Consider the following 19,386-nt stretch of genomic DNA (forward strand, 5'->3'; position numbering starts at 1 on the left):
CAGCAATATAGGTCCCAGATGGGGAGAAACTAGTTGTACGATGAGGAAAGATCAAGTGTGGTTATGTCAGGTTTCTGTCATGGACACGTCAGTAGGTTAACGCTGGAGACGTTGTGGTCGTGGTCTGAATTTGATCTCAATCTTGGGCCCCTGAAAATGTGAGAATGATCGACAGCGTGGCTCGTGCCTGAGGCAGCGGCGTAGTTGCGGACCCACTTCCGAGATCTTGTGCGGAGTACGGAGTACTGTACATACTACTACGGCGACCACCTTATGGTCTTCATCTTTCCTAAGTAGTATAACACTATGGCTTCATTTATGAGAGGATCATATTCGTTGCCCAATGAAACACTCCAGGTTTCTTTATATTATTCCATTTATCAGGTCACACACTAATGCCGAGAGCCGAGCCCTCGATAGTGCGGTCCTCAATGGATCGCCTCCACGGCAAACAATGAATGACGCCCCCGCATAAAACTTCCTCCACAGCCGCAAGGCTTTGGGCACAAGAAGGATCTCAGCCTGATTGGGCCAAACACGAGGAAATGGCTTGGTTCTCTCTTCATGTGAGCCAGCCTCCCCAGATTCTTGTTCACCCTCGAGTTGCGGATCTATGATACTTCACTCGACTTGACTTGCCGCATCTGGAAGAAATGAAGTGAAAAAGGAAGTCTAGACCTGCTCCCCCATACACTCAGTAACGCATCTAGCAACTACAAGAGCTGCTGTCTTTGTTCGCTCTGACAGAAAGATTTCAAAGAAATCTCCTCCTGTGGAGCCGACTCGCCTCTAACACCCATTCATTGGCTCCCGGTTTCCCTCTATGGGAACCATAAATCTCCTGACTCCGATGAGCCACAAAGAGTACTTGTGCACTTGAGGAAGCTCTTCTTCTCCGATTTTACTATCTCATGCTGTGCTGCGCCTCTGCGAAAGCAACCTTGGTACCTTTTGCTGTGTCCTCCATGGCGTTCGCGCCTCATGATACTCACCGGTACCCTGCATCTCCCGCCAGGAATCAGGTCAGATAAGTTCTGATCTGCTCTGTCTTCCTCATTGCCCGGACTAGCCCACGTGGTTACTATTGGAAAGACACACGTTGTGCTAACTTTCATGCTTATCTGCCCTACAATCTCTTATTTCTTTTCTTGAATCATCCCATCTTTTTACCTCGGCCAAAGTCCATCCTCCCTAATCAACAATGAAACTCTGGGAAGTCTCTGTATCTACTGAACTGTACACATGCTGAGCTATTTACAACACGTTTTATTGTCGCTCTCGTGCATTAAATCACGTTAGACAAACAAACTGCCACCATGGCCACTTCCCCCGATTCAAGCGCGGCTGATATTCTCACTCTCACAAAGCTGGCATGGGATCTTTACCATAACTGCTATCTTATTACTAGTGACGCCCCCGAAGTTTTCAAACAGCTCGTGAATGAATTAGCCTCTCTGCAAGGTGTTCTTCGAGCTCTCCGCGATGACGTAAATTCCAACGCGTCCTTCTTCGACGACCTAGAAGAGGGTCGCAGAAATACTTTACAGCGATGCTTGAACGCCTGCTCCAATACTTTACAGAACGTGAAGGAGGTGGTTGCCAAGTACAGGAATCTGGGAGTGGGTGATGGTAAACAGTTCTGGCAGAGAGTTAAATGGGTCGCACAACGAGGAGAGATAGATGATTTGAAGTCTAGGATCATGATCCATACCTGCAACCTTAGCTTATGTATGAGTTCAATTGGCAAGTTAGTATCCCAGATTGGCTTTTCAAGTGGTTGTCTGCTTACGGGTTTAGTTCAACTTTGGCAAGAATTGAGAGATCAATGGCGGTTGCTCTAGAACAGAAAAGCTTCCCCTCCACACCGGAAACGCTGTCGAATGGGCAGCGTGTCCTGAGAACACCACCAATACCGGGAGATGATGACTTTCAGCTGGACGAGTCACTGCGTATTGAGCCATTGCGTGTTAGTCCGAAAGGTATCCCTATGAGGGCAAATAGTTTACCGACTGTTGAGAGCCATGCTCGTATCTCTGCCTCAGAATCGATTCTTTCCGGCGGGTCTGAATGGTCAGCAACCACAGTTAACACTACTTCTCCATCCATCAATGACCCACTGAAGCGTTCCATGTCACATAATTATGTGATTAGACGTACTGGTTCATGTGCATCGGAGCCGAGGCATCTGAGAATGCCAAGCTCTGAGAGTGCGCAACTCGGCATCCACCCAGCATTACGAGAAGAGCCCTTTTTGGATAATCGCACTGAGTCCTCAGGGTCTGAGCTGGATAATACGGCCGTCACAAGTGCTGTCGCAACTGCTATGCAACAGCTTCAGCAGGTACAAATTCGAGAAAGTATCCTGCGACCATTGCGGTATGAACCGCGCGATAAACTCCACCGACCTGATCCCCAGCTTAGGAGAAGCTTTGATGCCCTGGTGCGGGATGAGTTGAGGATTAAGCGCCTAAGCACAAGTGATTGGCTACGAGTCGCAGTGTGGTGGCTTTTGAAGGTGCGTCAGATACTACCCCTCTATCATTCTATAACCCGACGACGATTAACGAAGTTTCAAGGCCCGGGCAGCTCTTGCCAGTTCGGATAGGCCGAGCCTTGTCGGCCCTCGAGGCAGTGTGACTCCACCAACAGGGTCCTGGGCCCCGGGCGATCAAGCCTATGTCGATCTCCTCAAAGCATCATATATCTTATACGACATTGTTTTGGCTGATACAAGCTTGCACGCCATTCTGACACACGAAAACAGGAAGCTGATCTCCGACTTATCCGAGGTAAGTCATGATGTACTTCGTTCAGATATCGTACCCTAATCGCTCAGTAGGGCATCAAAGATGAGTTCGCACATTTCATCTCATTGGACGTCCCCGAATACTCTATCATACAGTCTCAAAATCTGGACATTTGGGAGCCTTTACAGCCAGAAGAAGCCGCTGAGAAGGGCAGTGATTCAATCATCGGTCTGAACAATGTGCGTTGGGATACCGTCGACCTAGAAGACGCGGGGGATGAAGAAGAAAAGGTTTTTTATCGAACGTTCGTAAACGCTGGTATTGGTAGCAAAAGACTCCGTATGCGAACAAAGGGTGCCCCGTATATGCTCCTTCTGTCTGCGAGAGAAGGGGAAAGCGAGCCAAAGATCACGATCTGCAACCAGAGCGGCACACTTTGTTTGCAGCGGGACTGTAAGTGAATTGGCCTAGCAATGATCGCAGCTATATCTAAATGGCAAATACTGACAATTGACTGACCAGTTTTGCCCGAAGATCTGGCTCAAATGATACGAGTCTGGCAAGCCACTGTCTCTGGTTATCCCGGCATGAAAATCTCAGAACCTATTGTGATACGCTTCGATACTAAAAGTGTATCTGTCTCTTTCCAACACGCGTCTGACCTGCAGTATTTCATAAATCTGCCAAAAGCATACTTTGACGCCGTATGGCAGCGAGAGCCTGTAGACTCCGATCAGTTCTCTGAGACTGTCTTATTTAGGAGCTCTGTCGAAAAGTTTGAGCAGCTAAAAGCGCCGACTATGAGGCCCATGAATCCCCCGGTAATCCACAAATCGTGCGAAGTGCGCATTCTGGAGAGGTCTTATGGAGAGGCATGGCAGTCTGTCCGGCGCATGGTCATTAGCTCTTGGGTAGCCGAGCAGGCACCGTGGTGCATCGAGTTATTCATGCCCATGAGCCGTGTCCAAGTCTGTCGCGGCACTGATTCTGGACAGATCTTGGTGAAATGGTCAGATACGTGCCAAGAAAGGTCGACCAAGACAGATGGAAATTACCACCCTTTGTATTCTTACGTATACGATGACAATAGCCCTAACATCGGGCTCGGACTACAATTCCGGTCTCAAAAGCAGGTAGAAGATTTTGAAAAGGCCATTCTCAGCATGTGTTCCCAATCGAGCTTTTCCTGGGATCAGCCTACCAGCTCTGGATATGTCTATGACGTTGTAGATCCCTCAGGGGACCAAAAGCAATACAAGGCCATTCTGCTCATCCAATCGCGTTTGACTTGGAAATACTGCAGCCTCTACTATGTTTACCGAGATACAGATTATGTATACGACCACAGAACTCTACGTGTCCGGTTTCCCCGCCTATTCTACACCGATTATATTTCGTCACATGTCGACAGGTTATACCCAGCCGACCGTCCAGTATCATTCTCCCATTGCGAGAAGAAGGTCGGAAATATGACAGCAGAATTTGACGAGGAACCGCTGTTGCGTAGCTTTATGAGCTCGCTAGCCAACGGGTACGAACTTTTGTACTCACGACGCGCTGTTTCCCTAGTGACTAAAGGTAAAAGCCTTTTCGGGGCCAGGAAGTCAAACAAAGGTGAAACAGAAGTACAGCTATGGCGGAAAGGGGCGTCTATTCAGATGTCGTCACGGTGGGATGAACATGTCACCGACAAGTGGCTGACCGTCTCTGTGATGCCGGGTGCTCTACAGCCAGCCAAGGATAGTACGCGAGTCGACTTTTCAACGCTTCAATATTCTAGGGGATCTTTCCTTAATATGGCAGGTATTCTCGCCGTGGCTCCGAAAGACCCTAACATGGCTCGACGGGGTGGACAACTCGCGATAAACTTTGCTACTTCTAAAGGTATACTTCTAGGGAATTAATTTGGTTAGGGTGTCTATGTGTAGCTAACAGTGATGCTTTTAGACCGACATGATTTCGTTGCCGCTTTGGAATGCGACTCTGTTCCTCCCGCCTACGACGTATGACTATTTTGGGTTGGCATATGGTGCGGCGTTGGTTTGGGGGTTTGTTCTTACGAGCGCTGGTTGTGTATTATATCTCGGGACAATGGGATTTTCACGGATAGCACATCAATTAAGTCACCATTTGAAATGATGATGTATCAAAACCATCGTCTAGCAACCTCTGTAAAAGTAAACAAACGAAGAAGAATTAAAATTAAAAGATCGATAGATAAATGCGAAGGATATGACAAAATAAAAAGAAGAATAGTCTCGTCTAGAATTGAATTAGGAGCCATTAGACCACGTGACTTGTCTTTTGTGGCACAAGAAACCTTCAAGTGGTAGTAGGCTGTTTGATTCCTTGCTAACTAGGTATCCAGGTTCCTGGTGCCCTAAAGAAGAGAAGACCTCTCGACTACTCCCGGTGTGAATATACATTTTGTTATTGGTAACGTTGTGCGATCATAGAGTCCCATACTGGATATCCCGAGACCTTCCCGATAAGCCCCGTCAATGTGTAGAACGACCATTTGGACTGTACCAAAACCGATAGTCAGTGGTCACAGAGAGCGGCTGTTGATCGCTGGAAACATGGCTATTGCCAACTTGTGTATTGCGTCAGTATCTGAGAATGATGTAATGCACATATTTGACTGCGGTCATTTCCAAGACCAATATCACCATACTTATATTTGAGATGTAACACTGCAGCAGTTGGATGAGGTACAATGACAGCTGCTCGTGCCAGAAGATGGTCTCTGGGGGATACTTGTGATGGATTCGAGAGACTACACATCACCCGCTGACTGATACCCCACTCGCCCAGGAGATCTCGCATAGAAGTCCTGTGGGACGTCATATATATTGTTGTAGGTCGAGAAGAAGTGATGAGGAAAAAATGAAGGTAGGTTTTCATGAAGAATGTAAGCCCGATCTCAAGAAAGGAAAAAAGCTATTGTACTACCTGTTCCTGCCGAATAAGTTTCAACATTTCCCGCCATTATTCGTCACTAGTCAACAGCTTTCGTCCGCCACTCCGTCCCGCGATGACTCAATTCAGGGCGTTTTACACACGCGTACCGTGTGATCGGTGGGGCTAGTTCGATTTATGAGTCTTCAACCTTCGGATCTTCAGTCGCCGGACGAGTCACCCGGGCGATCGTATACTACACCCTTTGACTCGTGCGCCTTGCACGTGCAGGCCGCATGACCAACCCAATAGGGGCGGAGCTGCTTTATAATCCTGACTGCCTACGCCCTTTTGTTACCGCTATTGAGATGTGTCCATTGCGCTATGAATAGACGTTGCGAGGCTTGGGACTTTCGTTGAGGAGGGTTCTCAATACTGGCCTTTTTCAAAGGTACCCATTAGCGTTTTGGTTCTGCCTGGGCTTAGCTATTTTCTCAAGTTCTCTTCTCCTCGCTAGTCTACCTATAAATCTGGCCTTCTTTCCTAGTGGATTAGTTCCTTCTCCAAGTTTCTATTAGCGTTACGTTGTTGGCATGCCGCATTTACTCCACCACAGAAGACGCCATTCCTGGCCATACTGCGGACCAGGGCCCCGTCGCAACGTTCCACTTTTGCGAGTGGCAGAGCAGCAGACTGAACTCGAACAACAGTTTCTCACTCCGCTTGCTTCGGGCGACTATATCGAAGATGATGCTGCATCCGCAGGAATCGTTCCTCCCAAGGCCACTCGCCCCCATTATCGCATTTGGCCCCATTCGAAGACCACAGTCGAACACACCATCCCCAGCACCGGCCGCAGCTATGGCTCTGGCTCTGGATCCTTGCGGCGTATGATCCGCCCGCCGTTGGATAAGGCTCGGTCGCTTTTCGTCCTGCCCACCACGACTACTGCCGGTCAGAACGTCGTGATTTCATACTGGGTGCCGCAGAATCCTGTTATGCAGCCAGCTGCCCCTGATAGAGGTCGGGAACTTTCCAGTCTGCCTAAGCATTTGGCGGTTGATAGAAACCATCGCCGGTGTCACTCGGAGCAGCCGCGGTCTTGGAGGCGGCCGAGTGCAAGTTTGTGGACGCTTACCGAGGAGTGATTTCCCGCTTCTTCTTTTTCTTTTTCATGGACTCCAATTTTGTAGTTTGCTTTGTTGACCATCATTGTCATGCTTGCAGTTGGTAATTTGGTTTTTGTGTTTATAAGATCCTTGCGGATGGGAAGGGGATGGAGTCATCTGCATTGCATTAGAGCGGCATCATAATGGGGAGGCGTTCGAACTGCTTTTAAATCGGGCAACGGCAGAGAGGAAAAGGACAAAAATAAACCAAAAAAAAAAAAAAAAAAAAAAAAAAAAAAAAAAAAAAAAAATTAGACGAGCGACATGTCTCAAGTATGATATCCATAATTCACACAGTATTACTGTATGGGATAATCCATTCAATTCAGAACATAGTAAACCTGTCAGATCTTACCTTACCCCAGTAACCCCGGCCTTAACATACATACCCTGAGGGCACCCATGGTATTGCCCTACCACCGGACCTATCATCATCGACCAAGAACCCCGACATACTCCGTACAGAAGAGGAGGACAAGTCCGACCATTCGGACCAGCACGGAACGAGCGTGCCGATGACTGAACCTCTTGGCAAACGGGGCGCGCCAATCATGATGTCATTGGGCAAAGATAGAGCCTCAAGTTGAGCGAAGAATGTTCCGATATCCGGGCGGAATGCACAAGTCAAGGTTGCATTGGTCGATTTATTTGGAAAAATGGATAGCTATCTCCGCGGGATGGTATGTTTGAGATCAATTTTAGAAAACAATGTTACCTGGTTTCCACAGGCCCATACCGCGGTATGTTGTCAGCCGTAATGGGACGCCGACCGTGGATCCTGGCCAGTTTTCAGCCCTAGGACCAGTCCCGTGTAGGAATTTCCTGTCATCATCTTGTTCACGCAGTAGCCAGTCAGATTGTGGTTGTCAAATTTAGTACGAGTGGGGGCCAAGAATGAACGACTTGGTTTTTGCGTGTCTTCTCGAAGTACGCTAGAAACTAGTTCTGGGCCGGGCGTTGTCTTAGCCCGGAATGCATCAGCTGAACATGTCGTGTTGTTTTGTCCAAGTGAGGGGTTATCTCCCGAGTCGTTTTCTGACTGGTCTTATGTTCATATCCTCCGGGAGGAAGAAAAAAGACAGCTGCCCGACGGATGGTGACAGATTGTCTTGAACCACGACAGTTCGTATTCGGGATGGGAAGGAAACCACGACAATCAGGCAGAATAATTTCCATTGTACGGAGTTGGGGAGTGACTAAAGGGAAGGGTGACTTTTCCAGGCAGAAGCGGTGAATTCGAGCCTCTTCATGGGTTGTGCGGGTCGGTCGCAGCTGGTGATTGGTTAGGTCGGGTACCTCGTAGGGCAGAGCGGTGGGTCTCCCCAGGACCCTCACCGACTTGAGTCAAAAAGAGAAACGAGAATCCAAGCTAAAGCCCTATCGATGGGGCCCGACGTCGTGTTGGCATCCTCCCATTCGCCGGCACGGTCACCTCCGACAGGGGGCCGCGTGCCAATTTGACAGCCTCCCATCGCGATAGGCCGAGGAGGGGAATGAGTTAAAAGATAAATGGTTGTCAGCAGAATCCGTTCGGAGAGGCCGACTAGAAACATAAATAACCCTCGGGACCCCGTGCTTCTCGGGGATTTCTTCTAGTCAGCAACAATTATCTCTGCTTCTTAGATAATTACCTTAATAGTACCAAGCTTCTCTATTTCTCTTCCTTCAAGCGATGAAAGATCAGAACACTACTGCTCCCCAAGTAGACATCCAGCAACCACAGCGGACAAGCATTGAGCATTCCCTCTCCCATACAACCACTACTTCCTCATCCAACTCTTCCTCAAGCCTTCCAGAAAGGCCCACTTCCTCAACTCAATCTCAAACAAAGTCCAATCACCTCTCCCTGACAGCAGGAAGACTCTTCGTTTCCCGCTCTCGCTCTCGGTCCAAATCCCCCGCTCCTAGCGACATCCCAACCACCACACGCACGCGTCGCTCCGACTCAGAGAGCACCTACATCCTCAAACGCGACAAAATGGCTCGCATCAGCATTCCCCGTCGCTCTGAGAGCCCCACCCAAATGTCACCCCCGGCTTCCCCTTCTTCCATCAAGGAGACCCACTCCACAAAGCGCAGATCCGACTCCTACCACTCCCGCAAATCCAGTGACGACTACCGTCGCTACAGCGGAACCGTGAACCACTACGGTCGTCACTCGAACGACTGGTTGTTCGGAGGATTCAGTCTCCGCGACACTGTCCGCGGCGGTGTTGGCCGCTTGCGCCAGCGCGATGACAAGAGCTGAATGAAGAAGTGGTTCCGTCAATTTTGACGGATTGTTTCTCATCTTCTTTTCCTCTATACCGCTCTTCGGCTTCGGTATATATGGTTATATAGCCATGACTGTCATTATCTAAGGATTATGGCAGCGGCTACGGGCTACTCTACCCACCTATTTCGGTCTCGGATTGCCTCTTCCACTTCCGAGTGAGATTAGATCATTGGTACTGATCGGAGGTAATGTCTTACCCCCGAGGGGGTAGACTATCTTGTCATCGGGTTCCTGGGATGTCTTCAATTCCTTATGGAGGATTTGTGTTCGCCGTTATGGGAATATCCTGCACCCCTACCTGCCTGTCAGGTTTCCTTTGCTGTCATTGAATGAGCGGGTGTTGTATCCGGTTATGCAAGCATCTTAAGGATGGAGCATCTGTTTTCTTCATTTTCTCGGTTGTACCGAGACATACCTTGTTTATGAGCTATGTTGCCATGACCTTTTGCGACTTGCGAGCCAAGTTGCCGATGTTTTCTTTTTGTTAATTGACCGAAGTGGTCTTTATCCTGTTCAGCCCTCTTGGTTACTGAGTTATAACCATAATCATATATGATTGAACGGAAGGAATTGCCTTCTCTCACGTAATGGATAATGAACCTGACTCTCTCGTAGATATCATATAATGTGCATTGATAGTCAAGATAAAGCTTATGTCCCAATACGCTTTCCCTTTGCCCTCATGTGACATGGGTTATAGGTGATCGATTTTAGTAACCCGTGTGGGCATCCCGCACGTATTTTGATGAATGATGAAATATATCCTTGAATATGACACCGAAATAATATTGTCAATCTGTAGACATATGTCACCTGAAATCGTAGCAGCTGTAGCTAGAAGGAACCTATCTAATCCAGAATGTCCTGTGAATAACAGTCACGTGTTCGCCCTGTCTAAAAGAAAAGTAGAAAAGAAAAAGAATTTTTTTGAAAAAAAAGAATGAAAAAGAAGATAAAGAGGAAGGAGAAGAGCGGCGATGATACCTTGGCCTCACGGCTCTTTCGAGAAGATTAAGGAGAGAGCTGCACATTAAAAATTTGCACAGCTCTGAAGACAGCCAGAAAGATCATTTGACAAAAACACTTCATCCAGAACCGTCGACTACACTGCCGATCTACTCCCACATAGAGTGCAAGTCAACAGGTAGTCCTTTATCATTCTGATTTGTCAAACCAAAAACTTTCAATGTGTTTTCTGATGAAACCAATGCGAATTTCTTCCAAGCTGCTGCTTTTGCCAATTCAACGATTACTCGAAGCAATGTTGCAAGTTTCTTTAGCTGTTCTTGATGGCTATTCTCCCATTTCTGAAGTGTTCCCAACTTCAAGTGGTTCTTTTTCGTAATGCTTGTAAAATTCCCAACCTCATCGTAATGACCAGCGCAGAGAAAGGGTGTCTGGGAAAACCAAAGCTGTTCTGTGTTCTTAGAGATAACCAGGTTTTTCCCGGCTGCTCCAGTTTTGATTTCGATTATTCGAGATGGGGAGACCAACTGCCCGCACTTCAATACTGTATAGCCTGTTGGAGTCCTTTGGACCTCTGATATAGGCATTGCCGTGCGAATGTCCTTGTCAGATCCGGTACAACCGTCAACTTCGTATCGCATAATAATCTTGACATCCCCGAGCATGTAGCGAATAATTCGATTATGTGTCAAGCTATCCCTGACTGCCTTTGGCTGCCGGGTGGACACCTTTTCAAATTCGTGTCCATAACCATGAAACCCCTTCACATAGTTAACTGCTTTTGGGGTCCAACAAGAGAATAATACTGTGTTGTTGACGACCTCCACATCGATGCGGAATGTGTTCTTTTTAGCACTCACGAAACCCAGCAAAAGACGGAGGTTGCGTCGGTCCGTCACAAGATCGATGTCATTCAGTTTCATGTTCGGCTGTGTGAGCGATAATGCTCTGAACAGTGGCTCGAGAGAACATTTGGGAAATACATGTCGATTCGGATCCATCTGGTATTTCCCCGCATCTGCCTTCACCTTCCTTGGTGTATTCGGTGGCCTCCATATGGAGGGTGAGCCTGATATTTTGAGCATTCATATTCAGGTCGGGTTGATCTACGTACCAGGAACGACGATTGTTTTCCGCTGTTTTGGAAGTAGATTGTAGGATGTTAATGTTGTTAGATCGACCTTCGTGGTAATGCCATCTCTTGGCTGGATGGAATCTAGAGGAATTCCTCCTAGAACATCCCCTAGACCCTTGTAAATCGGATCCTTCGGCATATTGGTGATTAGGATGGTGAGGGATGATGGTGGTTCAACGCGTTGTGCAAGCCTAAAGAACGCGTTGATGCCTAAAGCCGAGATTTGATGCCTGAGGTGACTCGCACAGCTTCGTACCGTAAACCCGACCCCGGCTAAACGTAGCACTTGAAATCCGCGCTTCGCTCTAGGTGTGATGGCAAGAGTTCGTTTGCGTTGATAGCCAAGAAAACACTTTTTTCAGATGTGATACAACGAGCCATGGCCTGTTCTCTCCGGATAGGCCAATGCCTGCGAGGGCGGAACGGAATATACGCTATTGGCAAACAACTGCAAGACAGTTTAGCTCGCAAGGTACGCAGCTACTGAAAATCTAAGGGCAGACTCAACTTAGAATAGCTCTATTTAGTAAAGCTGGAAGCAATCAACCAGTGATTGTGAAAAGTATCACCGATTTTCGCGTTTAGAATGAGTGTGATATTCTGAAGCTCTTTTAATCCCCCTTTATACGCCCCTTAATCGACGAGATAATCGAGCCATCGGATTCACCCGCTATAGTTTTGAAATATTTAGGTAATAACATTCTGAATGCATCTCTTTTTAAGCGGCTTACAGGTCAGGGGATCAGATATGTTGCTAGAAGGATTTTAGAAGCCCTAAAGGTTCTACATGACAATAATTTCGTACACACAGGTGAGTAATGATTACTATCTAGTTTGAGTGCATTCTCTTATACAGTTTGAAGATGTCAAGCCCGACAATATCCTTGTAAAATATGGACTTGGGGATGTACGGTTTACAGATGTGCAACTTGCAGACTGTGGAAATACTCTTCCTGCGGATTCGGCGTATGCCAAAGATGGCGACTTGATAGGAGCGCCAACCTGGAGGAGTCCTGAAGGGCAGCTCCGAATTGGCTGGGGCACACAAACAGACATATAGTCTTTTAGCGCCTGGGTACGTTTATTTTCTAGAGACAGTATCAGTTCTTCGGGCCATTCTTTTTGACATACCGCAAGATCTGCTCTTAGGAGACATTAAACATCCTGGCATACATCATGAATAGTATTTCTTCTGAAAAGAAAAAACCGTTTTCAAGGATTTCACAACAGGAGATATCTAAAGAGGATAAGGAATTTATTCTAAAAATAATGAAGCTTGATCCAAGGGACAGGCCGTCAGCAGCAGAGCTTCTACAGGACGAGTAGTTCTTTAGTAAAAGTATATAATTCAATACGAGTTACAAAATCAACCCACCTGCTAGGTTCAATCCTTTTACAATGCACTCGACACTTCTAAGCATGACAACCCAAATCGAGCAGCTATAGCTGCTGCAGAAAATGTGGAAAGAGATTCGGTGGAAGTGAAGACCTTAATAACCCTCTACTAGTAGTTTGGATTGAGCCAAGAGTCAATAATAAGTTCGACCGGTCGATACATCTTCAAGTTGATAGTAATATGCAGGCATGTTAAGAGACTTGATCTAGGTAATACACTCAGGTGCAGTTATTTTAATCAGCAGAAAACATGCTTATGTCTCAGGTAGCAGGCAATATACCCAAACATCCGAGCCCGCCCTCACCATTGCATTTACCACAAACTTTCGCATCATTGCCATATCCTACTGTCTGGGTATCGCCATAAAGTTCACAATCTTTATCAGCCATGCTGCATCCTCTGAAATCATTACAAGGCACCTGGGCCCTCCTTGTACCACCGAATTGCCCGCACTCAGCACTGGTAAGGTCCACTATAATAACTTCAGTTATAGGCCAATAGATGTCTCACATGATAATTTATTTGTTTTGGTGCTGACGGAGATGGATTCCGCATTATTTCCCTCGCGTTAATCTCGTGCGAATACCTGCGGGTCAGTACATTGAAAAAGGGACAATACGAGAACAACATACAAGAAAAATAAATTAGATCACGGCCAATTTCGTGTTCTGTATTTATAAAGCTGGTCAAAAAGCATATATACAATCCGACCGAAGAAAATTGATTTCTGATAAATAAGATAAGGAAAGATTTGTCTTCGAAGCACCAGTGGCTGGTTGCAAGTTGGCACCCACTTCCGCTTTGATATTTGCAGATCTTGTGTATGTACAAGCCACAAGAAACGCAACAACAGAGACCAATTCACGCTGATGCAGCACATGAGCTGCGAAATCACGTCAGCCCTACGCCACTTGCAGCAATTAGCTTGGCGTCCTTACTACAAACCAATGCGGACCCTGCAGTGGCTTGGATGACATATACACCGGCGCCGCCAGTAAGAAAGGCTGTCACCATGAGAAATGGGCCGGACCTATTGAATTCACCCCATCTTCCACGCTTCAATCATGCAACCTCCCAAAGATCCGGCAGAACGACCATATAATACCATGGATTATATTAATACCTCTGCCTAGTTGCGAACTAATGCCATACTGATTTTTGACAGCGTCTCCCAAAGGAGCGTACCCCGCCCGCCGCTGGGGCCATTCCCCTCTAGGGTCCACTGTTTATATGTCCGCCAAGAGCCTCTGTACTGTTACAACCACGCCGAGTGGGGGGGTTCTCTACAACAGCAGCGCTCGTGCCGATTTCATTTGGCAAGAGCCACCAGATTTCTCCGTTATGGCTGTTGCCTGGAGGCCCGAAAGCCATCTCCCAGCTCCGATTGCAACACCATTTCTTGATGGAGCCGCCCCTTCTGCCCCTTCGCCTCTCCACTGCCTGCAGCCAAGCGGGAGTACTGGACTAATGATAGTAGGCCATGTGTTGGACATCATGAATCCTTGTAATAGCGCAACGTGGGGTATACCCCGCTGTCAATGGTCGAGGGGTTATAAAGCCCGCCTGTTGACCTTCTTGTTTGCTTCTCTTGCAATTGTGTCAATCAACTTCTTCATCCTTACCTCTTCAAACAAACGTCATTCATATCCTCTTTAACAGTCGCTTAATCCCCCTTCATTCGCCATGAGCTTCCACCAGTCTGCCGAGGATATCGAGATCAAAGATAACCACATCCTCTTCGCACGTCTCAGAAACGAGGACGGAGACCTAAAGGACGCCGAGATCAACCTCGATGAGTTCCTCGGAAATGACGACGGTGGGTGACTTAGAAATGTCTAATCTAAGCCAAACCATTCTAACACCGGCTTTCTTTAGGACACTTCCAGTGGGGCGGCGAGAACTTCTCCCACACGGCCGATGATGTCCATTTTGCAATCGAAGGAGACGACGAAGTGCCAGTTCTACGTGCAGTCCTGCTCAATGGCGAGGGAGAGCCCGTTGAGAGCAATGTAAATCTTTCTGAGCGAATCAACAATGACGACGGTGCCTTTGTCTTCGCGTGATGTCTGTCTAATGAGTTGAATAACGATACATGTACACTGGAGGGAGGTAGTTCAATTGACGATTCTCAAGCCATCCTCTGTGGAAACGATATCTAGTGAGATAATAAAGCATGCCATCAAGGCCTGACGATGTAGCCCTAACTCCTCCTAAATTACTCATAGGCCCTATGGTGTATGTCTGCTATGCACAGACAACTGGACAAGAATAAAAGTAACAATAGAAATGAAAACATACAAAATAGAAAGGCAACATTAATACACAACCTAGCAAGCGCCGAAATACTGGAACCAGAATTTCCGTCCTCATAAGCACTCACTTAATCTTTGAAGAGGTCCTCTTCGTTGAACCTTTTCTCCGTGGGTCGCTAGTGGCTGGGTGGTGCGGGAGTTCTGCCAGTGGGGCGGCAACGTTTCGAAGCCCTACGCTAGCTGGTCAGTAGACTGGTTCTAACGCTGCATAATATAACCAAGGCGTGATTGGCGAGAAGGAAAAAGAGCCAACTTAAGCCACAGTCTCCGGGTCATCTGGCGAGAGAGAGACCAGTTGATTAACCGCTTCATGGCCTCGCAGGGTGTCTCCAATCTACCTATCGATGGGGCCTACGTCCCACCAACATTCCTATGGACAAAGGGAAGAGAATGTGGTGACTATGCCACGAATACTGTTATTAGTAGCTGCACCAGACCGCTGATACCAGACCGCTGATATCCGCATCGTATAAACAATCGGATGAACATAACTTAAATAATTGAGAATTTCTATTGTATTCTATCACATACCGTACTACGAGGTAATGCACTTTTAATTGTTCGGGGCCATTCTATCCAGAAGATGATTCAGATAGCCCCAATACCAGATATTATTGCTAACCCGTGGTTTACGAGGGACATGTATTTTCCACTCCCCTAGGGATCGCAGTATATCAGCTATTAGAGTCAATACCTGAGCCAATGTGTGAGAGGAGCTTCCTATGGTTACAGATAATCAGTCGACTTATAGATCTGCGAACTATACCCGTTCATTACTTTAGGGTCCAGCTTGAGAGAATGAACAGATATGCGAAACAGAATGAATATGGCTGGCCCTACACCATGGTGTATTTTGTTGCTGCATCTAGTATCTTGCTCACTGTACCTATTAAGGGGAGCTACCTAGCCTACCTTGCCCTATGTGCTAATAGGGTACTAACCGGCGGGCTTGTTGACTGGCTTGGTTGGTATTTAGTTCATGCAAAGGGCTCTTCTGTATTGTAATTGGAGGTGAAGTTTAAGCTGTAGATAGATAAATGGGTATAGATGGGATAATTGATATAATTGTTTTCTGTCGATTGTGCTTTTCATGGAGGTTGTTGTATCTGTTCAGAGGTAATACATTGCTACCATGATATTATCACATCAATATTATCACGTATGTAGCTATCCAATAAAAGATATGGTAAGATCATTCACCGGACACACATCATTGTGGCCGGAAGGATTTCCGTAGCTCAGCGCATCCGTTGTTGCGGAGTGGCCGCTATAATCCTCCGTACGCCAGCGACGAGGACTGTAAAATGATCAAAGCGGTGAACAAAAAAGCCTGCGAAGGAGAGGCCTTGGTTGACGCAGAGCTGTACCGGGATTAGGGTCGACGGGATTACGACGTCTACAAGAAGCTGTACGGGGTACATCCAAAAGACATTGCCAAATACTATATGTGTACTACGGCATAGGATAGGGACCTGCTAACCGGCTGATGCGTAGATGTCTCCCAAGGCATGGACATTATAGATGAACACGCGACATACGTGGCTGCTGATGACCGGGAGTGCTCACCAAAATTTGAAGAGCTTTTCCAAAAGTATTTACGGGACCTGGAAGCTGCGGAATACCCTCACGATTTCTTGTTTGAAGAGGCGTGCCAAGATCCAGCTGTTGCGCGGGTCAGAGATAGCTACTGGGACTTTCTTTTCAGTCGCGAGACCGAGGTTAGATGGCACGGCCACAGAAAGCCAGACCAGGATTATCAAGATTAATATTCTGGAATCTGGATTCGCAGTTATGAAGTGTCGTTAATTTACATTGTGTCAGGGTATTTTTTGCATGTCATAAGGGCCCTCTAGAAATGGATCATTGTTATTCAAACAAGCCTTACTCAAAAGTTTTCCTCATTGGCAGGGTCTTCCGTGTATTGCTATGCGCAAGAGGCAATAGTATATTGGCAAAGAACTATCAAGGCACCCAGACGCAACACCGCCATCTAAACTTGGCTTGTTGAGGGTCAGAGATTGGCCGGCCGCGAAGGAGAGCGGATTTGTAGTAGAGGCTTTGCAGAGAGCAACATCAAGCGTAGTAAAGTCGTATGCTCAATATAGTCGTTCGGGGAATTATAGGAGAACGCCGAGATTGGAATATACTTCACGTTGTTCATACTATTTGTGTACCGATATCTATGTTGCTTTACGACTACACAGGCCATATAGTTTCAAAATAACACAAAGAGGTTGTAGCAGAAATCAATTCGATTCATAGATTTCCTTTCGTCAGGCTAGAGAAGACTTAAATTATTGTCCATAAACAAAATATAATACCCAACCGGTAGAAGAGGGAAACCGTTATCTGTAGCCGGAGCTGCTGGTAGCGGTCTCTATCACCGCACGCACAAACTTATCTGTTGCATCCTTGAGTCGGAATCACATGCATTCTGGGTACTGGCTCACCCATTGTTGAGCGCTCTCTGTAAAAGTGTTCGCCACATTAAATCGATGTATGGGCGAAATATGCTCTTCGTGAGTGAGAACACTAGCTGCCTAATCGACCAAGTGCGTTTAGGTCGTTCGGCATACAATAGGGAGGACTAGTCCCTGAATAACGACGGCTTGACATTTCATGAGCTGTGGATAGGCGCTATGATGTCCCCTCGCTTAGCCGGACTATGTTGGAGAAGCAGAGTCACATCAGACCTATAGAAGGTGTGAGGGAGTGATAAAGCATGCATTGTAGGAATGGGATTACATGGCCTCATTTGCTTCGTAGTACTCTTAGTCCTGGTTATGGCACGAAATGGGAGATGGGTTTCCCGTTGAATAAGTAAATCGAAATCGCATTTTGATTGTCTAAGAAGGAATAAAATAGGGACCGACATATATCTACTTGGGCATGGGAAAGCCCCATCCTTATCTGACAACATAATTATCATATCTCAAGGACCTCTGACGCAGCGAAAACCTGAGTTGTATGACCTAATTCGTTAGATTGTGCTGACGTTTCAGTATTGTCCGAATGGCTTGCACTATTAGAACCCCACAAGATCCTTCATTTCTTTCTGCTTTCTTGGTCCCATTTTCAGTCAATGGTAAGCTCTCTGCTCAGTGCTGATGTAGAAGAGTTATAAGGCGAGTTCCATCAGGTCTTTTATTTGCTGCAGTTACCTTGACCACACCTTCAGAGACTGGTAGTAGGCTATGTCCACAATATACTAGAAGATATTGCATATTGTTGGCTGCCTGATATCCTTCGCTTGATGCTGCTACTATGACCAAATCTTGAGAGACTGACAGGTTCTTCCCATGGTGATAGAAGTAGATCTCTTATTTGGTCTTTAGAATCTCCTTTCTCCAATATCCGCATTATTATGCCGTTTATGATAAGTGATATATTATGTAGTCTTTTCTTTTTCCAGAATCATTTTCTTGGTAAAGTGGTGCCACAGAGATGAGATCCATTTTATCTTTTAATGTACTGTCACTGTTCTCACCAGCTAAGGATAGCTCCTATGTGATAAAAGAGTAATTGAGGGGACTATTTGTGGGAAACTTGTTTTCAGCAGAAACCACATCAGAGCATTCCATATCTCTGTCTGTCTGATGTGTTGCCGTACTCATAATAACGCTTAAGTAGTCGTTGCGAAGTTTAGCAATGAAAGGACTCAGAGCTCCCTATAAAAGAAAGATAATATTACCTTACTGGATGGGTTCTACAGAACCCTGCAGTGTCCACTGAGTGCCCCCTTGACTTGGGAAACCCAGTGAATGAGCGGTATTCTTATAGTCTATATTGATCTGTTGATAGCCAGACTTGGAACTTCCTTCTTCAACATAATTAATGTAGTCTAGAGCCCACCCCCTTTCCTTTGACCACAACGATAGGTATCTTTGGCCACGTCTTGACAAAGTATGAATTTGGAAATACATGCACAGTGATCTGCAGCCTGCTTGAAGACCTCATGTCATTGGCAATGATAGTTGGGTTTTAATCGAGCCTTATCGGCGGTTTCAGCACTTAATCTTAGCAAGGCGTAAACTATGTCTTGCAGCTTAGTAGCACTATAGTTGCAATACATTTCGAGCATTTCCCCTATAGCAAATATGCAGAAGGAACCTCCTGAAGCACCCATCACAGCTATTAGACTTATATCTTGCTATACCATAGCCTTCTTACCAATATACATTAGAACCATTCCCATTGTACCTTCAATCATTCGTTAATGCCTGTATACTCACTTAAAAGCCAGCGAGGGTCTGTCCTATTGCCGTTAGTCGTCTGCTAGTGAGTTATCTTACGTGCTTTATGACCGTCCGCTATGGCTTCTCCCAGCCAGACAATAACGCGACCAGCTTGTGCATAGATCGCTCACATAAGTGGGATTTGTAAGCTCTTCTCATCGTCGTCATCTTGGTTGATACATATTGCATCAACCCACGTTAATCTCTAGGGCTAAGGGCCTCGGATGTGCGGCAAAGCTGTATGCAGATTTTG

At 46.6% G+C, this 19,386-nt stretch overlaps 5 protein-coding genes across 5 annotated transcripts; 4 read left to right on the forward strand and 1 right to left on the reverse strand.

Moving 5' to 3' along the window:
* The first annotated feature begins 266 nt into the window (after window positions 1-266).
* F9C07_2282662 (uncharacterized protein) lies at window positions 267-5,956 on the forward strand. The gene is made up of 6 exons (XM_071510574.1): window positions 267-1,747; window positions 1,798-2,515; window positions 2,577-2,789; window positions 2,840-3,200; window positions 3,270-4,631; window positions 4,695-5,956. Exons 1-6 carry the CDS (start codon window positions 1,317-1,319, stop codon window positions 4,754-4,756), a joined length of 3,147 nt encoding a protein of 1,048 aa, XP_071365303.1. The 5' UTR covers window positions 267-1,316; the 3' UTR covers window positions 4,757-5,956.
* F9C07_2282663 (uncharacterized protein) lies at window positions 5,957-7,018 on the forward strand. The gene has a single exon (XM_071510575.1). The coding sequence runs from the start codon at window positions 6,239-6,241 to the stop codon at window positions 6,791-6,793; it is 555 nt and encodes a 184-aa protein (XP_071365304.1). The 5' UTR covers window positions 5,957-6,238; the 3' UTR covers window positions 6,794-7,018.
* A 1,468-nt stretch (window positions 7,019-8,486) lies between these two features.
* F9C07_7632 (uncharacterized protein) lies at window positions 8,487-9,062 on the forward strand (the record flags this gene model as incomplete). The annotated part of the gene is made up of 1 exon (XM_041285568.1): window positions 8,487-9,062. The coding sequence occupies one exon, from the start codon at window positions 8,487-8,489 to the stop codon at window positions 9,060-9,062; it is 576 nt and encodes a 191-aa protein (XP_041145311.1).
* A 1,056-nt stretch (window positions 9,063-10,118) lies between these two features.
* On the reverse strand, window positions 10,119-11,672 carry F9C07_1474819 (uncharacterized protein). Its single transcript, XM_041291439.2, has 2 exons — window positions 11,170-11,672; window positions 10,119-11,124 (listed from the first exon to the last, which is right to left on the reverse strand). The coding sequence occupies exons 1-2, from the start codon at window positions 11,327-11,329 to the stop codon at window positions 10,205-10,207; spliced, it is 1,080 nt and encodes a 359-aa protein (XP_041145312.1). The 5' UTR covers window positions 11,330-11,672; the 3' UTR covers window positions 10,119-10,204.
* A 2,597-nt stretch (window positions 11,673-14,269) lies between these two features.
* Window positions 14,270-14,649, forward strand: F9C07_7634 (Cyanovirin-N; the record flags this gene model as incomplete). The annotated part of the gene is made up of 2 exons (XM_041291435.1): window positions 14,270-14,402; window positions 14,462-14,649. 2 exons carry the CDS (start codon window positions 14,270-14,272, stop codon window positions 14,647-14,649), a joined length of 321 nt encoding a protein of 106 aa, XP_041145313.1.
* Between the last annotated feature and the right edge of the window lie 4,737 nt (window positions 14,650-19,386).

Source organism: Aspergillus flavus, chromosome 3 (assembly GCF_009017415.1).
Source record: "Aspergillus flavus chromosome 3, complete sequence".
NCBI lineage: Eukaryota > Fungi > Ascomycota > Eurotiomycetes > Eurotiales > Aspergillaceae > Aspergillus > Aspergillus flavus.